Source organism: Buceros rhinoceros, unplaced genomic scaffold (genome assembly GCF_000710305.1).
Source record: "Buceros rhinoceros silvestris isolate BGI_N320 unplaced genomic scaffold, ASM71030v1 scaffold13395, whole genome shotgun sequence".
NCBI lineage: Eukaryota > Metazoa > Chordata > Aves > Bucerotiformes > Bucerotidae > Buceros > Buceros rhinoceros.
The window spans coordinates 3,366-23,574 of NW_010412343.1; the positions used below are offsets into that span (position 1 = coordinate 3,366).

Here is a 20,209-nt window from a genome sequence, read left to right on the forward strand (position 1 = left end):
ACAACAAAGAGAAGAGCGGGGAAGGGGGGGGGGGGGGATAAAAAAAAAAAAAATCAGAGTGCAGTGATGGAGTCATATTGCCACAGCACGTTGTTTAGAGGAGGGTTGGCTATTGTTTTTTCTGGAATTGTATCTCCCCGGCTGTTTGTGCTGTCATGTGCTTTGAGCTCTGAAAGATGTGTTAAGATTAACAGCAGGAAAAACCCAAAGTGCCACTTTTGAGCCAGCTCAAGTGAAGAATAAAATATAGATCTTCAGACTTGAAAAGTGACTGCAACTCAAAAAGCTCTACAAAGCCTGACACCTCTGGACAGATGTGGAGTGTCGAAGGAAGCAGTTTCATTAGCTGTCAGCGAAACCACCATCTGAGAGAGACAGAGAGACAGAGGGAGAGAGAGAGGGGACCATCTTCAACCCTTCCAGCCCGGAGATGGAGGGTGGCATTTGCAAAGAGCTGCGAGTGTCACCGAGTTAACCTCGCTGTGCCTCCTGCCGCACCAGCCCCCTGCACCCGGGAACACCGGTTCCTGCGTGGCAGGAGTCATCCCACCTCTTCATCCCGCCTGGGGTCCTCTGAGGCAGCCTCAGGGAAGCAGCCCAAGCACCACGTGTGTGCCAGCACTGGGTGGGGAGCTGCCTGGCACCAAAGTGGTGGCCTGTCTCGCATGAAGCACACTGCAGCAGCCTAAGTGACAGCCTAACCTCCATCTTTGGTTTCTAACACCCAAAAAAGACAGACCAGACCAGTTAGGTTCAGTTTAAGGAGACTGGCCTTTCAGCACCTCTGAATCTGTTACTAAAATACTCCTGCCATGTTCCGCAGCCAGAACTGCTCCGAGTTAGAGCTTAGTGCAACCTGCCTCTCGGAAGTCTCTTTGCAGTTGTAAAGATGTACACTGAGCCCAGAACCAGCTTCCCTCAGGCAGGGCATCCAGCATCCTAAATGAGTTCTGCTTTGAAAGCGCCAGACCTCCACAAGCTCCTCTACCACCTATCCCCAGCAGTGCTACCCCCCCAGACGTGAGCAGAGCCTGTCCAGCTCGCTGGCAGACTGCAGCCAGCACAGCAGCTCCTTTTTCCCCGGATGGATAGTTCAGCTGGAAGAGTGAGGAAAGACCAGGCAGGGTCTAACTGTGCAAATCCTGCTGCATTTCAGACTGAAATCCCTCCTCCACTGGCAGCTGTGGTCTGCAGTTGTCTGCAGCCAGCACTTCGCTCAGCACTTCAGTCTCTTGTGCTTTTTGCTGTGTGTGGGAGAAAGGCGGGAGAAAGGCCTGGAAGGGGAAGAATACCTGAACAGCCTTTAACAGAAAGAGTTCAAGCAGGATTGCCTGGGCAGAACAGGGACAAAATCCAACCCGATGGTTCACCGCTGGAGCAGCAACAGAAGAGGCCGAGCAGGCACTGCTCAGAGCGTCTTCCACCGAACCCTTCCGAGCAAAGAGCCCTGGGCTCCCTGCCCGCGGGAAAGCTTCTGCTGCTCAGAGCTGAGGTGCTCCACTGCTGGCAGGGAAGCAGGGATGTGCAGGGAAGGGTAGGAGGCAAGAGGGATTGGGAAGTGCCCAGAAGGATGTAAGCCAGACCTCCTTTAGAGTGATTTAAAAAGCAAGCTTAAGCACTGCATAAATTCTGATAAGCACAGAATCCCGGTAAAACCAGTTCAGGTGGAGTGTTCTACAGAAGCGGAGTGAAGCTCCAGCACAGAGCTGGGGACAAATCCTCAGGCCAGCGTGACACAGTGAGGGAGAGCCTGCTCTCCACCCCTCTCTCAACAGTGCTTCAAGCACAAATCCAAGGGAGGAATGAATTGCTTTAACCCATCAAGACCTAGAGCTCAAATTCCCCCAAAATGTGCTTGTACAAAAGGTGTTAGTGTTCACGGCCTGGCCGCAGCTCTGTGGGCACGCGTTGAAAAAATGGACTCACAAAGTCAAGTATCCAGCAACTGCTTTCCTTTGTCTCGGACGTCGCTCAGTGGCAATGGGGAAACAGTTCGCAGCACTGGAAGATCGCAGGGGATTTCTGAAGATGGCGAGGAATGTCCTGACAGGAGACTTGCAGTTGATCTCTAATGCACTAAGGAGCTTTTTGGTAGGGTTTTTCTCTTTTTTGCTATTTTACATTTACACAGTTAAAAAAGTTATTTAACAGATGTACTGGTTATTTTTCCTTTCAGTGAGAGCCCTTGTGTTCAGAGTTAGGATTTGTGCAAGCACACTTGCAAAAATATTTATGGCTGAGTTAAGAAAAAGGGTTAAAGTTAAGAGACAAGCTGTTGGATCTAACAAGGACCAAAACCACTAAGTTTAAAATTCAAACAGCTACTTTACTATCTAGAAAAGGCTTTTGTGGGGCGGGTTTTTTTGCACAATTGCCAGTTGAATACGCTGTATTGCAGTCAGCTGCCACAGGCGAGGGTCCAGCCATCTCATCCATTTGCTTTTCACCTCTTGTGGCACTACCTGGAAATCATGGAGCTGGAATGGGACTGGCTAGAAGAGGTGGTGGCAGCACTGAGCTGGGAGAATCCGCTGTGGCTTGATTCAAGGCTGGTCATAGATCCCCTGCAATGAAAAACAGGGTAGTTTTAAGCTTCAGATCATACAAAGATTTTTATTTCTGTTATGCATCTATATTGTATTTGTTTGCACACTGAATAAGAAGAAAGTAGTGGTTTTGGTGCAGATATCAAAAGCTTTTCTGCCTCACCACTAAGATAACAGGGACACCGAACATCATCTTCCAAAAGCCAGATGCTGTTCAGAGAGACTGAAGCTTGTTTTAGTCAAGTGTATCTCAACGGGGAGGCAACTGAACTGACTCAGTTCCATCCGGAGCTGCAGCCTTTCTACACGATGACCTGCCAAGCCCAACCACTCACACAATGCTTTCAAAGAGGAGCAGAGACCAGCAATGATTACAGTGACTTAACTAATTAACCCCTTTCATAGCTTAGCTGCCCCCAGTGCCGTTTCTGTTGACTTTTTTTTTTTGAGGTCTAACAAAACACAAGTCCTCATGATTTACTTGTATTTAAATGAACTTGCTACTGGTTGATCATCTAAGTGTCAGAAAGCTTTGGCACTGGCTCTCCTCCATGAACCTTGGACAGACGTACCTGAAATCTTCAGATCCTATTACTTCTGTGTAGTACATCACTTTACACTTGTGGGAGGAGACCTGTAGAGATGCTAACACATCGTCCACACGAGGCAGGTTGGTTGTAGCACAGGCAGGCATGCTGTGAAATTTCCACTGGAGAATATAGAAGCCAGGCCACCGGGTCACATGTGATCCCTGTATCAAGAAATTAAAATTAACTTCATTAACACAAAGATTTGTAGGCTTGAAATTTATTTTCCAAGCTTAGAAGATCTTCCTGCACGCCCATAACTTTTCCCCCAATGCCAGTATTTCAGCTCCTCATCCAGCTAGCAGTGCTGGTCAACTCTCCCCACCCAGATGTTTATTATTTCATTTATTGCTGTCCTTTGAGACTGAAAAGAGCAGTCCAGGCCTCTGCCTCACAGAAAGACAAAGTGCAGTTCAAGAGGTCACTGCCCGTATTTCCAGTTTAGTGCTCCCAATTCAATGACTTCAGGAGCTGCTTTTTCAAGGGCTGCTCAACTCTGATACCAAGTCAAAAGGAAGAGCAGCAGCAGACTGATTGTAAACGTGCTGCATGTGCTATCAAACTTGGTAATTAAAGCATAGGCTGAAAGTGCCATTAAGAAAATTTTCAGGAACCTCCTTAAGGTGCCTGTTAGAGGTAGAAACATCAGCAGCTCAGTTTTCATTTCCAGACTTCTCTCATCACCGAGGTAAGACAGTAAGATACTCTTGAAACACAGACAGTTTACGTCAGAAAATAACTGTCGATGTCACAGCACAAAGCATGCCTTGCTACTTCCTGGATGCACCACGCATGCGAGGTGGCTTCCCCACCTTTCCTGCTGCTCAGTCTCAGCCGCTCCAGCACACAGCTGGGGACACAGCTGAAACATCGGCCAGGAGCACGTGGGCAGCCCAGAGCTGAACCACCCCTCAGCCATCTCTAACAACTGAGAATCCGAACATGCCTCCAGCTGCTCCACGCGAGGATGTGGTCGTCTTACCTGCACACTCTCCCCTTCTTTGCAGATAAGGGGAGACTCCACCATACTGTAATCGCGCCCCAATTGCCAGACTTTGTCTATCAACTGGACGTTGTTCCCACCAGGAGATGTAATACTGTGAGCTCCCAGGGAGTCCTTTTTAGGAGGCTGTGGGGCTCTTTTGGAATGGAAGATGTTAAAAACAATGTCGCCTTTGCACACATCAAAATCCCATGTGATCACAGATGAGGCATCCACAATCTGAATGAGAACCTGAGACACAAAAGTCGTATTACACAACAACATCAAAGGCAAACTCTGACCAGATAAGACGACAAGAATGGAGTTTTTTGTTGTTTAGTTGCAACGATTAAAAAGGCATTGTAGATATAAATTCTCTTCTGATGGAGTGTGCTTGTTTTAACACAGGACTTTCAGAAGCTCTCTAACTTCTGAGAATACCGTTTGTCTTTGCTTAGGAAGATACAGCTTTGAACAGAATGAAAACCAGTGATATTCTCTAAATGGTAATGATACCAGCAATGGTCACGAACCTCAGCTACTAAAACATCATTATGCACCAGAACTACAGAAGAACCAGGTGAAAGCATAGCAATTAAATCATCAAGTTCTAAACCATTTTCAGTCCAAGAGAGAGTCCAGAGCAGAGGGTTGAGAGGAAAGAAAAGAACAGAACAGGCTGCAGCCGTACCTCGTGCGGAGCTCCCTTGAAGACACTTGCAGACTGGTAGATTGTTTCAGTCCAAAGCTTTATGTCTTCATTTTCCAACTCCTCTGCTGTCCGGTAGAGGGACTTGGGGACCAGCCCGCCCTCTGGGACTTCACACTGAAAGCAAAAACAGCCATTAAGAAGTATCCCCCCTGCACATCTCCAGCCTGTCATGCTCTCTGCCTGCTGGCTTCAGAAGCAAAACCCCACATTCAGCAGGGGCTCTGAAGGATGAGAGAGGAGCAGAGTTTGAAAGGCATTTTATGGCTTGTACATCCTAAGTACTCTACAATGATCCAGTTTAGGTGTGTTTGCTGAACTGAACACCAGAAGAACAGATCTTGTATATACACAGCAGCCACCACCACCGAAAATGACTTGTGCACATGTACAGTTATCGCTCCCCCTGCCCTAGACTGAAGAAAGATGTGAGGCACTTGATCCTGAGGAAAGCAGAAATAGCAACTCAGCCTAAAAAAAACCAGAGCCTAAAGAGACCTGGAAGAACAGGGGTAGCTGAGTGTAAGGACAAAGGACTGTGGAGAGACACAGTAAGTTTCCAAACAGGTAAAAGGATGTTGCAGTGAGGAAAGTAACAGCTTTGATGTTACAAGTACCTTGCCAGCTCAGGACTGGGACTGGTTACACAACTTCCCTAAGCAATCCTCTGTTCTAAAGAGTCTCTGGTACTGAATTTAGACAACTATCTGATCAGGAACGGCTTCCATAGAACTGTTTGGGGCGGTAGGAGTGTTCAATAACTGAATTACAACAGTGAACTGAAAGGATCTTTGAGAAGTTATTTTTGTTCAAATACCCAGAAATAAAGAAGAGAGCAATACCCTCTCTCGCTGCCTGTGTCCAGCAGGAAGCGTTGCAGCAATTTGCTTTGGTAACATTCACTTTTGCTTACTTAAGCAGTGGATTTTGCCAGCTTCCTGAGCTCCAAATTAGATAGCACAAACTCTCTTCACTGAAAGCTACTGCTGCAGCAAAAAGCAGCCCACTGAAGATAAACACGTGCTCTACTCCTACACATCTAACAGGACTTCATTATAATTTGAGACTGTATTTGAACAGACCTAGATGAATTTTCAAGAACGGTACGGAAATTAATCTAGGAAGTGTACAGAGGATTTAAAAAGCAAAGCCTGAAATTAAATGTTAACACAGCTGAGCTCAGAAAAGAAACATTTATGTGACAGAGGCTCCAGAAAACGTCTGAGTTACACTCCTACACCTCAGCCGCACCAGTGAGCCTGCGTTGTCAAAATCATTACAGAGAAAACAAACCTTACAGTACCACCGAGATGTTAAAATGACAGATTCAATTGACACCTGTAGTCTAGGCAGGAAACAGCTATTAAAGAGCAGGACGAGAGGCTGAGAAATTACAGTATCCTGCAGTTAAACGATTTTTTGGGTTTGTGGTGGATCAGCAGAGATCTGGCTGCATCTTGAATCCTGCCAGCAGATGTATTCCTTGGGCACATATTTCCTTGGGCTCCTTATAGTCTCAGATCGTTTGTTGAGGTGACAGCACAGACTCTTCTGATTAGCTGGTGGTGGCAGCTCTAGCTCAGGGCTGTGCTACAGCATCTGCCTGAACTTGACAGGTAACAAAGACTGTCTGTTAACCGTGCTTGGCTATTCTCATAAGTTATTTGATATTCATTGCAAAGAAGTATTGTACTTTTTAAAGCACATCCAGAATCATCATAGCCCTCACCTCCTCTTTGTTTAGAGGAGTGGAGAAGAGAAATAAAACCCTCCACAAGTAAGTTGCTATATATATTCATACCATGCACTCTCCACCAAGAAAATCAGGGATGATTTCTTTGTCGATGTAATCCAGCAGTCCCCCAGGACCCTGGTAGTCATTTCCAGCATAAATTAGGAATTTCTTTCTAGTGTTGTCATCGATGAATGGACTAACCTAGAAACAAAAAAATAAAATAGATCAGGCTCCCACATTTTTCTCAAGTCAATTTGGAAGGAATCAGCTTGATGATATTAAGTGTTCACCATCCTTGTTATGCAAAGTTCACACTACAAAAGGAGCTAAATTAACTGACTATGCAAGCAAGTTCTAAGGCTGTGGATTTTTTAATTCATTCCAGGAATCTTATATGAGAGATGTTTTCAAATGGTAACACTTACTGCTTATAAACCCTAACCTCCAACATGCTTTCACAAACTACAAGTGCGTAGCAGCGTACGGATTGCTGAGGAATACTTTGAATTACAAACATACCAGTGTCCAAAGAACTGGGAAGACTCGAGGTGCTCTTAGGATAAGAAGACGACCCAAAGTCTCAGGGTAGTTAGCTTCAACCACCTCAATGATTCTTAGCAATGCTTTGACACCAGGTCGCCATAAATGCCGCATATTCAAGCCTTCTAGATCTACTAGACAGGTCCAGGAGCTGAATTTGAGAAAGTAAAAAAAAAAAGGAAAAATCTCAATAGCATCAAAATTCTGCCTGCTTGTGCAAATGTCCAGTGTAGTGACATGTGCAGACCCCACCGCATGCTTTGGGTTCTTCTGTTTTACCTCCTTGCTTTGTGTTACCTGGGGACACTGGAGTTTCAGGTCCTTGGAATAGAAATGTCTTACAAGTGCGCCAAGGACAGTTACAGAGCACGAGCAATGATCGCTCTGCACATCACGCATATCCCTCCCAGCCATTTCAGACTCCAGGTAAAGGTTTTATGAAGCCAAAAATGATCCTGTCAACAGCCAGCCCAAATGTTAAACTGTTGCTTTCACTGGCAAACCCATTCAGTGGCCACGCTGCTGCCGTGGAGCAACTTAACATTCAGGGTGCAGATTTCCTGCTAACAGTACAGTCACAGTGCCACTACACGTCAAAGCTCATTCTGCTGTCAGATCTCAGGGAGAGAAGCTTTTTCTATAGGAAGAGATACGCTTTTAATGCTAAATACTGACTGTCAGCATATGCTTTAGTTACTTTCCAAGTTCAGGTCTTGCCCTGGGCATGAATTCAAGGTTTACAGCTGTGCTGCACCAGTGAACATCCATTAAATTATGCATTGGGCTTCTGTGAAACAGCAAACACATCTTTGTTTCACTTTAATACATAGTCCTTCAGAATTACTGCTACAAATGAAGATGTAGGAGGCAGCTCAATTTCAGTTACACACGTAAACCCCTCATCTCTTGGATTTGACCTCCTGTGAGGGCTAGGACAGCAAGTTCTTCACCAGGGAGAAGGTAAGCAGACATACGACACATCCCTGAACCTCTATAGATTAAGGGAAGGAGTCAGAAACTGGAAAGAGTCCAAGAAACACTGTTTCATTTCAGAGCCAGCCCTGCATTTATTCCACACCCTGAAATCCATTTTGCAGTTAACACTTTTGTAAGTGACCCCTGCAGTGACTTAAAGATGGGGTAACAAGCCATTTTCAACTGAACTTATCATGAGGTCATGCCAGTACTTGGAAAGCTAGATGCAGGGTTTCACAGGAGCCTCATGACCTTACCTTGGATCAAGAGCTGAGTAACTGCTCCACTATAATAACTGAAGAATGCAAACAAGAACTGAGTGTAATGAGCCTTGGTGTGGACTAGGGATGATCGAGTCAGATGAAAACAGCACCTGAAACTACGATATTCTCATGGCCTGATTTTTTTGGCAGCCTGTCTGTAAAATCCCCCAGAAAGAGAAATGGGAGTTAGGCTGCATTGCTTTGCAGACATCCAGCTGTGGAAGAGAAAAGAAGTGTAATGCCCCCAACGTAGAGTGATTACGAGCACAAGACACCGAGACTGCTGGAGCAGGAGGTGTGTTCCCTCAGGCCTGACTGCAGATTCACTCCAGCAGTAACTGGAGAGGCTTCCAGTTAACTGCAGCTGTGCTTGTACCTGCATGCCTGACAGACAGGCTACCCTTTGCTTGTTCTATTTAATAAACTTTTCTTGGCAGCACCACATTGCCTGATGTTCCCCCACGCGCACTGTGGAAACAGAGAATTCCCGAAGAGCAGATCCACTGGCTGGTTTTTACCTTATTGGCCTGCCAAACACTTTCGTATTCTCCTCACACCGCCTCAGTCCTTCTTCATTTATTGAGAGAACCTGTACAAGACGACATGTTGTTTAGAGAAGACAGCGTTAAACTCAGTAGATGGGCTAAAAAAGAAGTTTAAATCAAGAAGTTAAAACAACAAGCTCAAACTATCACAAACTTCTTTTTCCAGAGAATGAACTAGAAATTTACTCCATTGGTTGATCTTGTTGAAAAATAAACATGCCTTTCCATAAAAGCAATATAATGTAAGCAGGATCCTCCAGAAAACTGGGACCCAGGAGTGATACACACAAGAAGTCTCCCTACACTTTTGCCCCTTTAAGCAGTGATTTCCTCTTTACTCCGGAATTAAAGCCCTTTAAGTCAAAGAAATAACACTGAAACAGAACTAGGGCAAACAAACAGAATTTAGTACGTGGCTGGAAACGCCACTGGCGGAAAAAGGGCAAAATCCAGCCCCTGCTTCTAGTGGTTCCTACTGGCCATGACTTCATTACTAGGGCTCAGAAAATATTATTGCAAACCTGGAATTCTGCCAGCTTGGTGCTTTGAAACTGAGCAGTTCCACAATAACAAGTTTTGCCAAGAAGGCAAGTACTTTTTCTTTAAAAATAAATTATTCTTATCCTTGGAATACAGGCTTGACAAAATCTGAGCACGGCATTTTCCCTTCTGTGTAAATGCAGGGACTTGAAGCACTGCACAGACTGCAGAAGAACCTGTGAAAATGGGAAGCCATAAGCACGGGAGCTGCCAAGAACGACGCCTTTCCGCCATCAGTTTGCGTTTGGAAAGAACGCAGAAGATCAGCTACCAAGGGCTCTCAGATGTATTCAAACCAAAAACAGACAGCCAGAGTACATCAAAATATCCTGAGTGATGAATGTTCTGGCAGGGAAGGAATTTCTAAATGAAAATATCACATTGTTAGCAACTTGCTGGCTCCAAAAATACTTACGTATCGAAGCAAGGCCTCTTCCCCAAGAGCTCGCACTAAGCCTTTGGTATCCATCTGTCCCAATCTCAGCACATACAGTGGGCGACCATCTGAAGAAGAACAATATCTCTACATAACCCTTATTTTCACAGCAGTAGACAATTTGAGCGAGCTAGTTTTGTGGTAAAAGTCCAAAGGGAGGCAAGCCACCATCAGTTCAAACCCAGCTGGAGGAGGGAGAACCTGGAGCAGGTGGCAGTGCAAACTTCACCCTGTCCAGCCACATCAAAAAGCTGCCTGTAAATGAGCTGCAAAAGTTCAGTGGAGACATCGTGATGCAAAAGCAGCTCCCTTATCTGCAAGGAAAGTTCAAAGGACTTCAAGGAGTACATCAGTACACACAAGATCTTGGTATGAACAATTAAAGACACAGGACTATAATTAGCTTCCAGGACAGCCAAGATACAGGAAAAACTTGAGTGCATTAGCGTAACTGAAGAGCTGCAAGGACGGCCATGAGCCCTGTGTCACACATGATGCAATGCTGCTCTGGACAGCTTACAGCAACCTGCTTGGAAAAGCAGCTACACCGACTTCTGGGAATGAGGGCACCAAAGCGTTAACCGAGAGCCTCGCTTTCTGCGGCGTGCGCTGAAGTCACACCTTCCAGCTATGTCACTCCATATCATGTGGAACTGGCACACAGCCCCGCTTACGCAGGTTAAGCCTGGTGAGAACAGAATCTGTTCAGAGTCAGCTTCACACGGACCCTCTGCGGTCAAAGCCCTGCCCTTCCACCGGCATCTTGCTGCGTACTGAGGCATCCTGGTACTGTCCAGGATACGAAGGCACCAATTAAGATTAACAACTGCATTAGCTGAATTTGAGACTCAAAGCTTGAATTTCTGGCTCTTCATAATAGGAGCTAGTTGTCCAAAACAGCTTCCGTTCCTCTTCCCAAAGCCGTGATGCCTTTTTTAACCTTTGTTCCATCTATTCTAGTACACAAGCTAAATAATCACCAACTTATAAAATGGAATATGCTAGGGCACAAAACAAAAAAAACAAGAGCTTTCTATGTAGAAATCTCCCTGAAGTCCCGCTGCCTGTTAAGCTTCTCTTCCCTCCAACAACTGCAAAGAGAGGTATCAAATTATCATTAAGTCCTTTGGACTTAAAGGGAAAAAAAGGAAAAAACCTGTCAAGATACACTATTAAAAAAACCCAAACAAATCTGCAGAGTCAAAGAAAGTTATTTATTTGGCAAAGTCACCACCTCAATGACAGTTCACAGTATTTTGTATTTTATCATGTGGTCTAAAAGAAAATGTTATTTTAACATCAGCACATGCTTATCTTGGAACGTATTGTTTAGCTTTTGAAACACTAAACAACAAGTGCTATTAGGCTTCATGGCAGGTCTCCCTCCCACGCAGACACACACACATCTGAACCCAAACTGACGGCTTCTAACCCGGGCCCACCCAGATGACACGAGCAGGAAAGCCTCAGCTGACAGCGCTGTACGATCACTGTGTATTTTATATTCCATTAGAGCTTTGTGATTTAAAAAAACATGATTGAAGCATTCCTGTCAAAATTGAAGCCACTCAGACAATAATTTTTAATTCTTTTGCACTAATAGTTCATTCTAGACAGCATGTTCCATAATCACTGATGCCTTTGCTTTAGCTCTAAAAGTGTTACAGAATTCAGCTGGCTTCAGTTTGGCACATTTAGTATTCGTAGGAGGGAAGAGGCAATACTAGAAAAGGAGGATTTAAAAAAAGAAGCTACCACTGTAAAATTTTAAATTATAGAGAACTGCTCAGTTTTGAAATTCTGTTTCCGTTACTGACAATGCTTTACTTGTGGGCATGCTGCAAAAGAGATCAAAGGATCTGGAGGGGAAGCAGGGGGCATGAAGTTCACCAGAAGACTAAAGAACTTCTCAGAAAAGTATTAAACAACCCTTTGATGCATTCCGTACGGTTCTACTCACTGGCAGGACCCAGTTACATGCTCTTGACAGAGGAAGTCTTCGCAAAGTAAGTACAAGGAACTCATCGAAAGGGAGAAGTTCTTCAGTCTTCACAAGCATATTCTCATTTTCCATTTTCTCACTTTGAGATCTGTCAGACCCATGGCAGCAAGGGAGACCTGTCCAAGCTCCTCAGCTTCACAGTGATCAAACTTCTCCTGTGTCCTCCCTGTCTCCCGGCCACTACTGCCGAGAGCATCCTGTCCTGTTTCATACGCTTCTTGTAACGGGAAGAGCTAGCAGAGACAATGGTGCCTCGTGGGGAAAAGACTACATCAGAACCCAGAGAGAGCACAGCAAGAGATCACTTCCTTATCTAAAGAGCCCAGCTTGCCTCAAGCAACGAATTCCAAAATGTTTCACTCCTACGTATGTATTAGCAACAAGATCTGTGCACGATAAAGCACACAGAGGGACAGGGGAATGTGTCAGGCATAGACACCCGTGTTTTAAAGATCTGGTTCACCAAACAAAGGGACTTCAGCCAAAGCTGCTTTCCTTCTTAAATAAACCTGCTCTACTTGATGTTTTGGCAACATCCCACTTCTCGTCATTAAGCTGATTGTAATGCCAAATAAGTATTAATTTATGCCATCAGCAGACTTATACAACATCAGAAATAAGTTGATTAGAAAGATACGCTTATTTACAAACATCTTTTAATCACTGAAAGAGAACACTCAGTATTTGCATAAACACCCTTCCAAGCATCTCAGAGCACTACAGAAGTGCAATTAATAACTTTTACTGGCAAAGCAGAGCTCTTTAGAGAGTGAAATGCCAGCATTAGTCAGAACAATTAGGACCTAGCAGTCTGCCTCCAGCAACTCAGGAGCCGGCCACATCAATTTAAACGCATTTGGTATGTAACTGCAGTTCTAACCATCTTTCCAGTTAACTGGAAAGTTAACAGAGGGACAACCACCACCTTGATTCAGAATATAAAAAGGCTGTTCAATATCCACCCCATAAAGCAATACCTTTGTCGTGGTGATGCCAGCCTCCTGCATAGTAATCTTGGAGCACTTGAGGAGGGTTCCAGGTGTCTAGAATATAGTCTACCTGGTGCTGCTTACGCCACGTCAGTGACTGGCAAAGGATCTCTCTGGCTTTATCAATGTTGAAGTCCCGAGCACGCAGGAATCTTAAAATGTGCTCATCCTTTGGGATCTATTAAAAAAACAGAACATCATCCTGTTTTGTATTCAAGGTTCAAAACAAGAACAAAAAAACCCAAGCAACAGAAGCTGAAAAGCCCTGCACCAACGCAAGAGGACGGTCCATAATATGAAGTTACTCAAGCAAATCAGCCTTTGTTTGCTATAAAAACACATGCCCTGTCAAGTACTGCAGTTACCTTGATACAAGGGATATATAAACATGTCATGAACTCTAATGTAATCATTTACACCACTATGACCAAGCCAGTCCAATTTCAGTGAAGCTAGTGATGACACACAGACAGTATTTCATTGCTCAGTAAAAGGAAACTGAGGCACACACGCAAATCACAAGCCACTGGAAAAACCCCAGCCTTGCTATCAGCTATTTAACTGTCCACATCGCTTCCCTTTCAGTACTGCACTTAGAGACACAGATTGGACAATATGATGTTTGGCCAAAACAAGCGTAAAATTGGATCGGAGAATATGATGTTTGGCCAAAACAAGCGTAAAATAAGGTTATTGTAAACCCAGGCACATTTATACAACATTATTGCCCTGTGCTGGCTTAGGGACGCTCCGAGAGGCAGTCACGCTAAGTGTCTAAGCACCTCAGCTGGCAAAGCCAGCTGGGCAGACACAATGAGCTGCTTCTATTGCCACTGTTTAGACTCAGTTTAGGTCTTGATCACAGAGGGCCACTTAACAGAAACAGTTAGCCACAGGCGATGTGGCACGAGGGTTCCATCAGGTCCACCTTGTGTATCACACGATCTGAGACAAAGCCGCAAGAGACCACCAGTAACTTACTTTGCCTTTGTGTGTCTCCTGGAGCCACTGTCTGAGTCGAATGAGGCAGCTTTCCTGCATCGGCGTCAAGTCACCCAGATACCGCTTGATGTAGTCCGCATCTAGCTTGTCTGAAAAGAGATGTGTGTGTGATTACAGTAGTCCTGAACTGACCTGGTCAAAGTAGCAAGTGATCTTATATGCTGATATCTGAAGCAGAGAAGTGGCTGCTCTGTGTTCTGTGCAGCCAAAATCAAAAAAAGTTTCTTTGAATCAACAAAGATGAGCAAGGCACCATACAGAGTCATTGTAATGGTAAACCAAGAAGATTAATTCTTTCTGCAACTAAGAAAGGTATAAAACTAGACATTTATAAAAGTATTTAGCCACTATATTGTCAATCCACAGCACCATCAGGCTTGCTGCTTCTGGGAATACTTAAAGAAGCTTTGATCTAAAATCTCCCAGTGCAAGAATTTTACCAAAGTCCCTTACTAAGAGGGGAAGGAAGACACAACAGAACACTGTATCTAAGGGAAGTTTCAAGCCTTTTCCTCCCCATTATTCCTACAGTTATAGCCACCCCTGAATTCCAGGGCAGGAACAGGCCACTCCTCTGCAGCCTAATGAACAGCAAAGTGCAGAGTTTTTCCACTCATAGGTGATCTTCAGGCACCACAACGATCAGCTCGTAACAGCTACCCAAGCTATCCCCACTGCTACTGCTTTGCAAACCTGCACTTTGTACATTACTGAACAAAGAGCCAATGTGAAGATTTTCAACTGCCCATGGGAAGCAGCACAGCGCTGACAGCTCCTACAGTATGAGGAACCCCACTAGAACAAGGCAGAGCACCGTCCCGGTCAGACCACCATACCGTCAGGCGTTCCTGCTGTGGGCTCCGAGGGGCTGCCTGAGGTGTTGAGGATCTCCTTACTGTTCAAGCCCTCCTTTGTGGCAGAGTCTGGTATATTAATGGCAGGTGAAACTGGTCGTCTCATGTGGGCTGTACTGCTCTCCAGTTTACATGCAACAGGAGGAGTCCAACGAGGAACGAAAGTTATTCCTTCTTCCTCCAGCTGCTTCAGGTAGTATTCTATTATTTCTTTTCCCTTCAAAAATGAAAATTTACTTCAGCTACTAAAAACGCCTGTTTAGACCAGAAAGGACTGGGCTGAAACCCCATTAAATGGCCAAACCTCTGTAAAGATCCCACTTGAAAACACAAAGCTGCTCACACACGCTGCCCCAGGCTGAAAAGCAACCAGCCCAGCTTTGAGCGACAGCAGCAGCTACACCGTCTTTTGGTAACTGAGGGCCAGGCACCTCCTTCAAGACCGCAAGCTCACCTTTTTAATATTGCTGGTGTACTGCTTCATAGCAATCTTTTCCACTGTGCTTTCAAAACCAAAAAAAGATTTTATATCCAGACTTGCTGACTGTTCAAAACAGGTCCAGTCCTCATTGTCAGGATGAACCTAGCAGGTACAAGGAGGTCATAGTTACCCTCTTGGTATTCTTTCCCTCATGGTATTTGAAATGACTGTTTCTTGTTTTACAGGTTCACACAGTCAAAAACATTCAAGTGGAATTTGCAGTCTTTTGCTTCATTTGCAAAACATGGTTCAGAAAAGGTGCCACTAAACAGCAAAAAGCTGACAGTCCTCCTGTAGTCCCATGGCACAGCCCATTTTTTTCTAATAAGAAAGGGGAGGGTGAGAAATCCTAGTGCACCAGCCAAGAGCCAAAGGACTAGCAAATCTAGACAGTTCAGTCTCATTCCAGACACGGACTGCGGCTGCAGCGGATCTGTGGAAAAGGGTACAACACCCCACTGTGAACTTCGTGTTGCCACAGGTTAGACCAAGGCCAGCCAGCCTGAGGACTGCAGTAAGTCCAGCACAAGCATTTCCACTCACCCTCGTCTAGACGTGTTTGCGCAGACATACTGCAACAGATTGTTCCCTTGCTGACCCATGAAGTACCTTTGTATTTTGTAGACTCAAAACCATTTTACTTTGTTCTAGGCTACAGAAAGCAGCGTAAGGTGCTCGTTTGGTTGACCACTGAGTAAGTTACCTTAGAGCGCTCCCAACTTTCTTCTTAGCTTGTATCTTAGTTTATGATAGATGATCTTGAAACAGAGGTGTTACTACTTAGGGCTGGACTTGATCTCAAAGGTCTTTTCCAACCTAAATGACTCTATGATTGACGATGATACCCTGAAGGAAAGCTGTTTTCTAAACTCTCTTCAACTGAAAAACACTCGTCTAAGGAATTTCCAGGCTGGGCTCAAATCTGTACACATCATGGAAGGCTGGATTTCTGAGCACGCACCATCCTGAACCTTAAGGTTCCCCTCCCCGTTGAAACGTGCTAAAATTGACTGCAAACAGTATCAACACTTATAACAAGACAACTACAGAAAAAATCCCTTCATTGGCTTCTGCATTAGGGAACGGGGGAGTACAAGAATAGCTTGCACAGCCTAAGTAAGTACAAATCATATAAGAATCTTCCTGTCCTTTCATTAATTTAACTATAACTTTAATAAGAATTAATTTTTAAAAACAATTTATTCTTGAATTAAAATTCTGGGATTTATTTACCTACTAATTTATTGACTGAGTACAGCAAGCGCAAGGAGAAGTGTTGTGTTTTGTATGTATTTACCACATGCACTTTTCTCTGTAACATTTCCCTGTTTAAACAGTGCTTTCACAGAAAAATTGCATGTGGAAAAGTATTTTTAAATGTGCCTTGGAAATTATTGCAGAAATCATAATTTAAAATACTCAGATAATAGTGTCAAGTGGGTTTGACATCCAGTGATTTTTGAACCATGGTTCTGTGGACAACAGAAAATGTTATCACCTGCACAAAAGAAGAATGCAAATAAATCTGTTACATTTGCTTGCTGTGATTCGACCTTTAACTTTGATGTGAAGTTCTACTGCTACACATCTGTGCTGTACAAGCCTGTATTGGCTAAGCCGTTCGGAATAAAACATGAGCAGGGCATAGCAGTAAGCACACTGCCAGACTCCTTTGCATAGAAACCGTCTGCTCTGAAGACTGAGAACAATGGAAAGAATTAGGGTAAAACAGACCTGACGTGATGAGCATTTGTCTGAGCTGAGCAGAAGGCAAGTAAGCTACTCTGAACTTTAACAGTTCTGTCAGGGCATCATCAGCCTCACCGAGTCCCACACTGCTATTACAGACCACAGATTTGCCTAAACAGAGCTGTCAAAGACAGCAAATTGTGCTGTGTTCTGCTCTCTGAGAAGATGCTCAAGCAAGAGGGTGCCAAACTTGTTTCAGCTCTTCAAGCAGGCGTGTTACATTTGACACTAACAGCAATTATCACTCATGGCTGCACGTTGGTTATTTTTTCTTGCAAGGCAGAAGCTAAGAACAAGGCAACTTCTGTTTGCGAGTCCTGAAATCTAAAACCTGACTTGGCTTCCTCTGTGGCACCCTCAAGAGCCTGTTACTCACTGTGTAACAGCAGTGCTCGTTAATAATGACTCTATTCGAGAAGGTTTCATTGTAGGCTTCTATGTGCAAAGTCCTTTCCCGTCTGTTCAAAGAATTCTTCTGGATGAAGTAGACATAATCTACTCCTGCGATCTGAGGAAGATGACATAGATTCTGTTAGGATACCACTCGTGTGTAAGGATACCCAAAAGTACAAAACAGGCACTTCAAACCGAATCACCTTCTTCAGTAGCCGTGGTGCATCTATATCCAGCTTACAGCGCCGTTCGATCACATGGATGGCTTCATCCTCGCTCTTGTATTCACTTACAGTGTCACTGGCTACAAACATGGGGATCAGAGGACACGTAGGAAACCTTCTTTCATATGCCTATAAAGATGGAGAGAGAAGAAAACAATCATCACAACTAATTCCTGAGGGTGAGCGTAGGGTTCCTTCCTGGACACCACCAGCACTTGAAGGCACAGTATCCTTCATACCTTTTGAAGATGGAATCGAGCCTTCCTGGAGACCATATGACGGCTGATGAAAGTCACAGTGCATTTTTGGCTCTTTCCAGGTTTAAATCACACAAAACACCCCTTTCTCCCCTCTCTCCAGAAAGGAAGTTGTTCATTATGCACTATGACAATTCTCTTGTCAGCAATAACAGTAAACTAAGACTCTCTAGTTCTAAAATATCACAAGACAGAACAATTATGTATTGGATTAAAAAACCCCACATTCTAATTATCAGTGTTTTCACCAAGCTCTCTAGAGGGTTTTCCATACAGCTCTCAAAGGTCTAATAAAAACATTTCAAAACCTATTTCTTAAGCTAACAGAGGTCTCAAGCTCCCTGTGCAGAGTCTTCACAACGATTTCACAGCACAGTTTATCAGATTACAGTTTTGTCCAACAACATGCAGTCTTTCCCATACGAGGCCATACGAGTGTCATACTTCTGAAAATTTCAACTTTTTGCAATAATGCAGCTCTAGCAATAGCTTTGATTCCAGTTAAAGAATATAGTCACATAAGTAAGTTCATCTTGTGATGCAGACAGAGAAGATGGTGTTAAATCAGACACGTTCCGAAAGGATAGTCAAGTATCTGCAATCAGCAAAACAGGCAAGACGAAAATGCGAGTTATCCCCATTAGTAAAAACTTGTTGAATTTTAGTTTTAGAACAATTGTGGCCAGAGAATACAAGACAACTCTTATTTTTCCATTTTCTTTTGCACCTTCACTTTTTTTCTAATTCGGTTGTTTTTTCCTCATGGGGTGGCAGTAAAGTAATTAATTCTTTAGCCTTCTTTCCACATTCTGAATTCTTTCATTTTTGCTGTTATCAGAACCTAGTTGGGTTTGGTGAAAAGGTTGGATTTACAAGGTGTCCCAATGCAGAAGAAAACTTCAGTAACAAAGTGAATCTGAGAGCAGAATGTGAAATAATTCTTTAGAAGAGCTAAAATATTCCCTCTGTCCTTTTGGACGATTTTCCTGCTCTGAATATAGCTGGGTTGCAGCACAGGGAGAGGGTGTGGAAGAAAGTAAGCAGCAGCAGCAGAAAGTACACAGGAGTGGCACGGGAAGAGAAAAGTCTCTTAATTTTCCCTTCATAGAATTAAAATATTTAGTTTGTTACCAGAGTTCAAGCACCATCTGGACGCAGGGTTACTATGGCGACAGTGGTGCAATGCACTAAAACCCTGTCAGCTTTTCCCCCCTCGTATCTTTAAATCATTTTTGCAGCATGACTGCCGGGAGTTCATAAAGCTCCTCTGTAACATCTAGGAGCACAACCAGCGAGTACACATGCGCCTTTTTCCAGGCTTTTCATCTGTGCACAGCTGGTTTTGCTTAGATTGAGAACAGAAATCATTTTTGTGGACATAATAGAAGTGACAGAGCATTAGTGTCATAACACAATAGTCAGCAGTGGGGGAAAAAACCTTTCACAGCTCCGAGAGAAAGGGAGGACGGGTCCTACTCATATGGTATGAGTTTCTTACTTCTTTTCTGAGGCTGTTCTGGACAGAAGGCTGTACAGTTTACAGTCATTCGAGAATAGCTCAGCTCTCTCCCTGAATAAGTCTCAGCATTCGTTCTAAATTAATCCCTTTTTAAACTATATTGATGGCATTTAAATGTTGTCCTAAGTCAGAAAAAGATTTCCAGAAGAAGAATTGAGAAGTACTTCTGTTTTTCAGATTACTTCATTGAATAATTTTATTTGAAGACCTTATTTGACAACTATTTTATAGTCAGGAAAGAAGGGGAAGTAGAGAGCTACCATTGTTCTCACTTTTCAATGCATTGTTACTTTTGGATCACAATGAATTTTCCCCATCTGAGTGGCCTCCTCTACACCAAGCCTTTGCAAGTCTCTTCATATTGATGTATTTCTCATCTTAGTCCTCAAACTGCTTCCCATTTGTGTTCCCTGTGAACACTTGCAAATCACAACATTACCTGCGCCTAGTGTTTATTGAGCTGTGAGCAAAAAAATGCCCAAGAAGAATTTGTTGTTCTGAATGGGAAGACTGAATTGAATGTGTTCAGTTTGGAAGAGAACAAAATAATTATCTGCCAAAAGTTGGCAAGCTCACCACTCTCAGCAACAAAGTACTTGAAGGTTTTCAAAGAGATTAACAGCAACACAAGATTCTCTCTCCCTAAAGAATATGAACACAGAGTATTGAAAAACTGTTCACCGTCAATTTTATTGGGCTCTCAAATCAGGCTGGTTTTATTTGTTTATGTACCATTGCCAACATGTTCTTGTAATGCATCACTTCTGAGCACAGCCTTGTTTGAAGAAAAAGTAATTATAGTAAACCATAGCCACAAAATATTCGCTCTGATTTAAGCATAGCTGTCTCTTCCACACGTGGCAAACAGAACTCCCTGACGC

General features: G+C 43.9%; 1 protein-coding gene across 1 annotated transcript; it reads right to left on the bottom strand.

Annotated features, from left to right (window-relative positions):
- Positions 1-1,891: 1,891 nt before the first annotated feature.
- Positions 1,892-17,675, bottom strand: SEC14L1 (SEC14-like 1 (S. cerevisiae)). Its single transcript, XM_010136361.1, has 14 exons — positions 17,532-17,675; positions 17,312-17,443; positions 15,160-15,288; positions 14,688-14,922; positions 13,831-13,940; positions 12,838-13,027; positions 9,838-9,926; positions 8,856-8,926; positions 7,079-7,250; positions 6,626-6,760; positions 4,807-4,941; positions 4,116-4,367; positions 3,119-3,297; positions 1,892-2,564 (listed from the first exon to the last, which is right to left on the bottom strand). Exons 1-14 carry the CDS (start codon positions 17,640-17,642, stop codon positions 2,459-2,461), a joined length of 2,046 nt encoding a protein of 681 aa, XP_010134663.1. The 5' UTR covers positions 17,643-17,675; the 3' UTR covers positions 1,892-2,458.
- Positions 17,676-20,209: the final 2,534 nt, after the last annotated feature.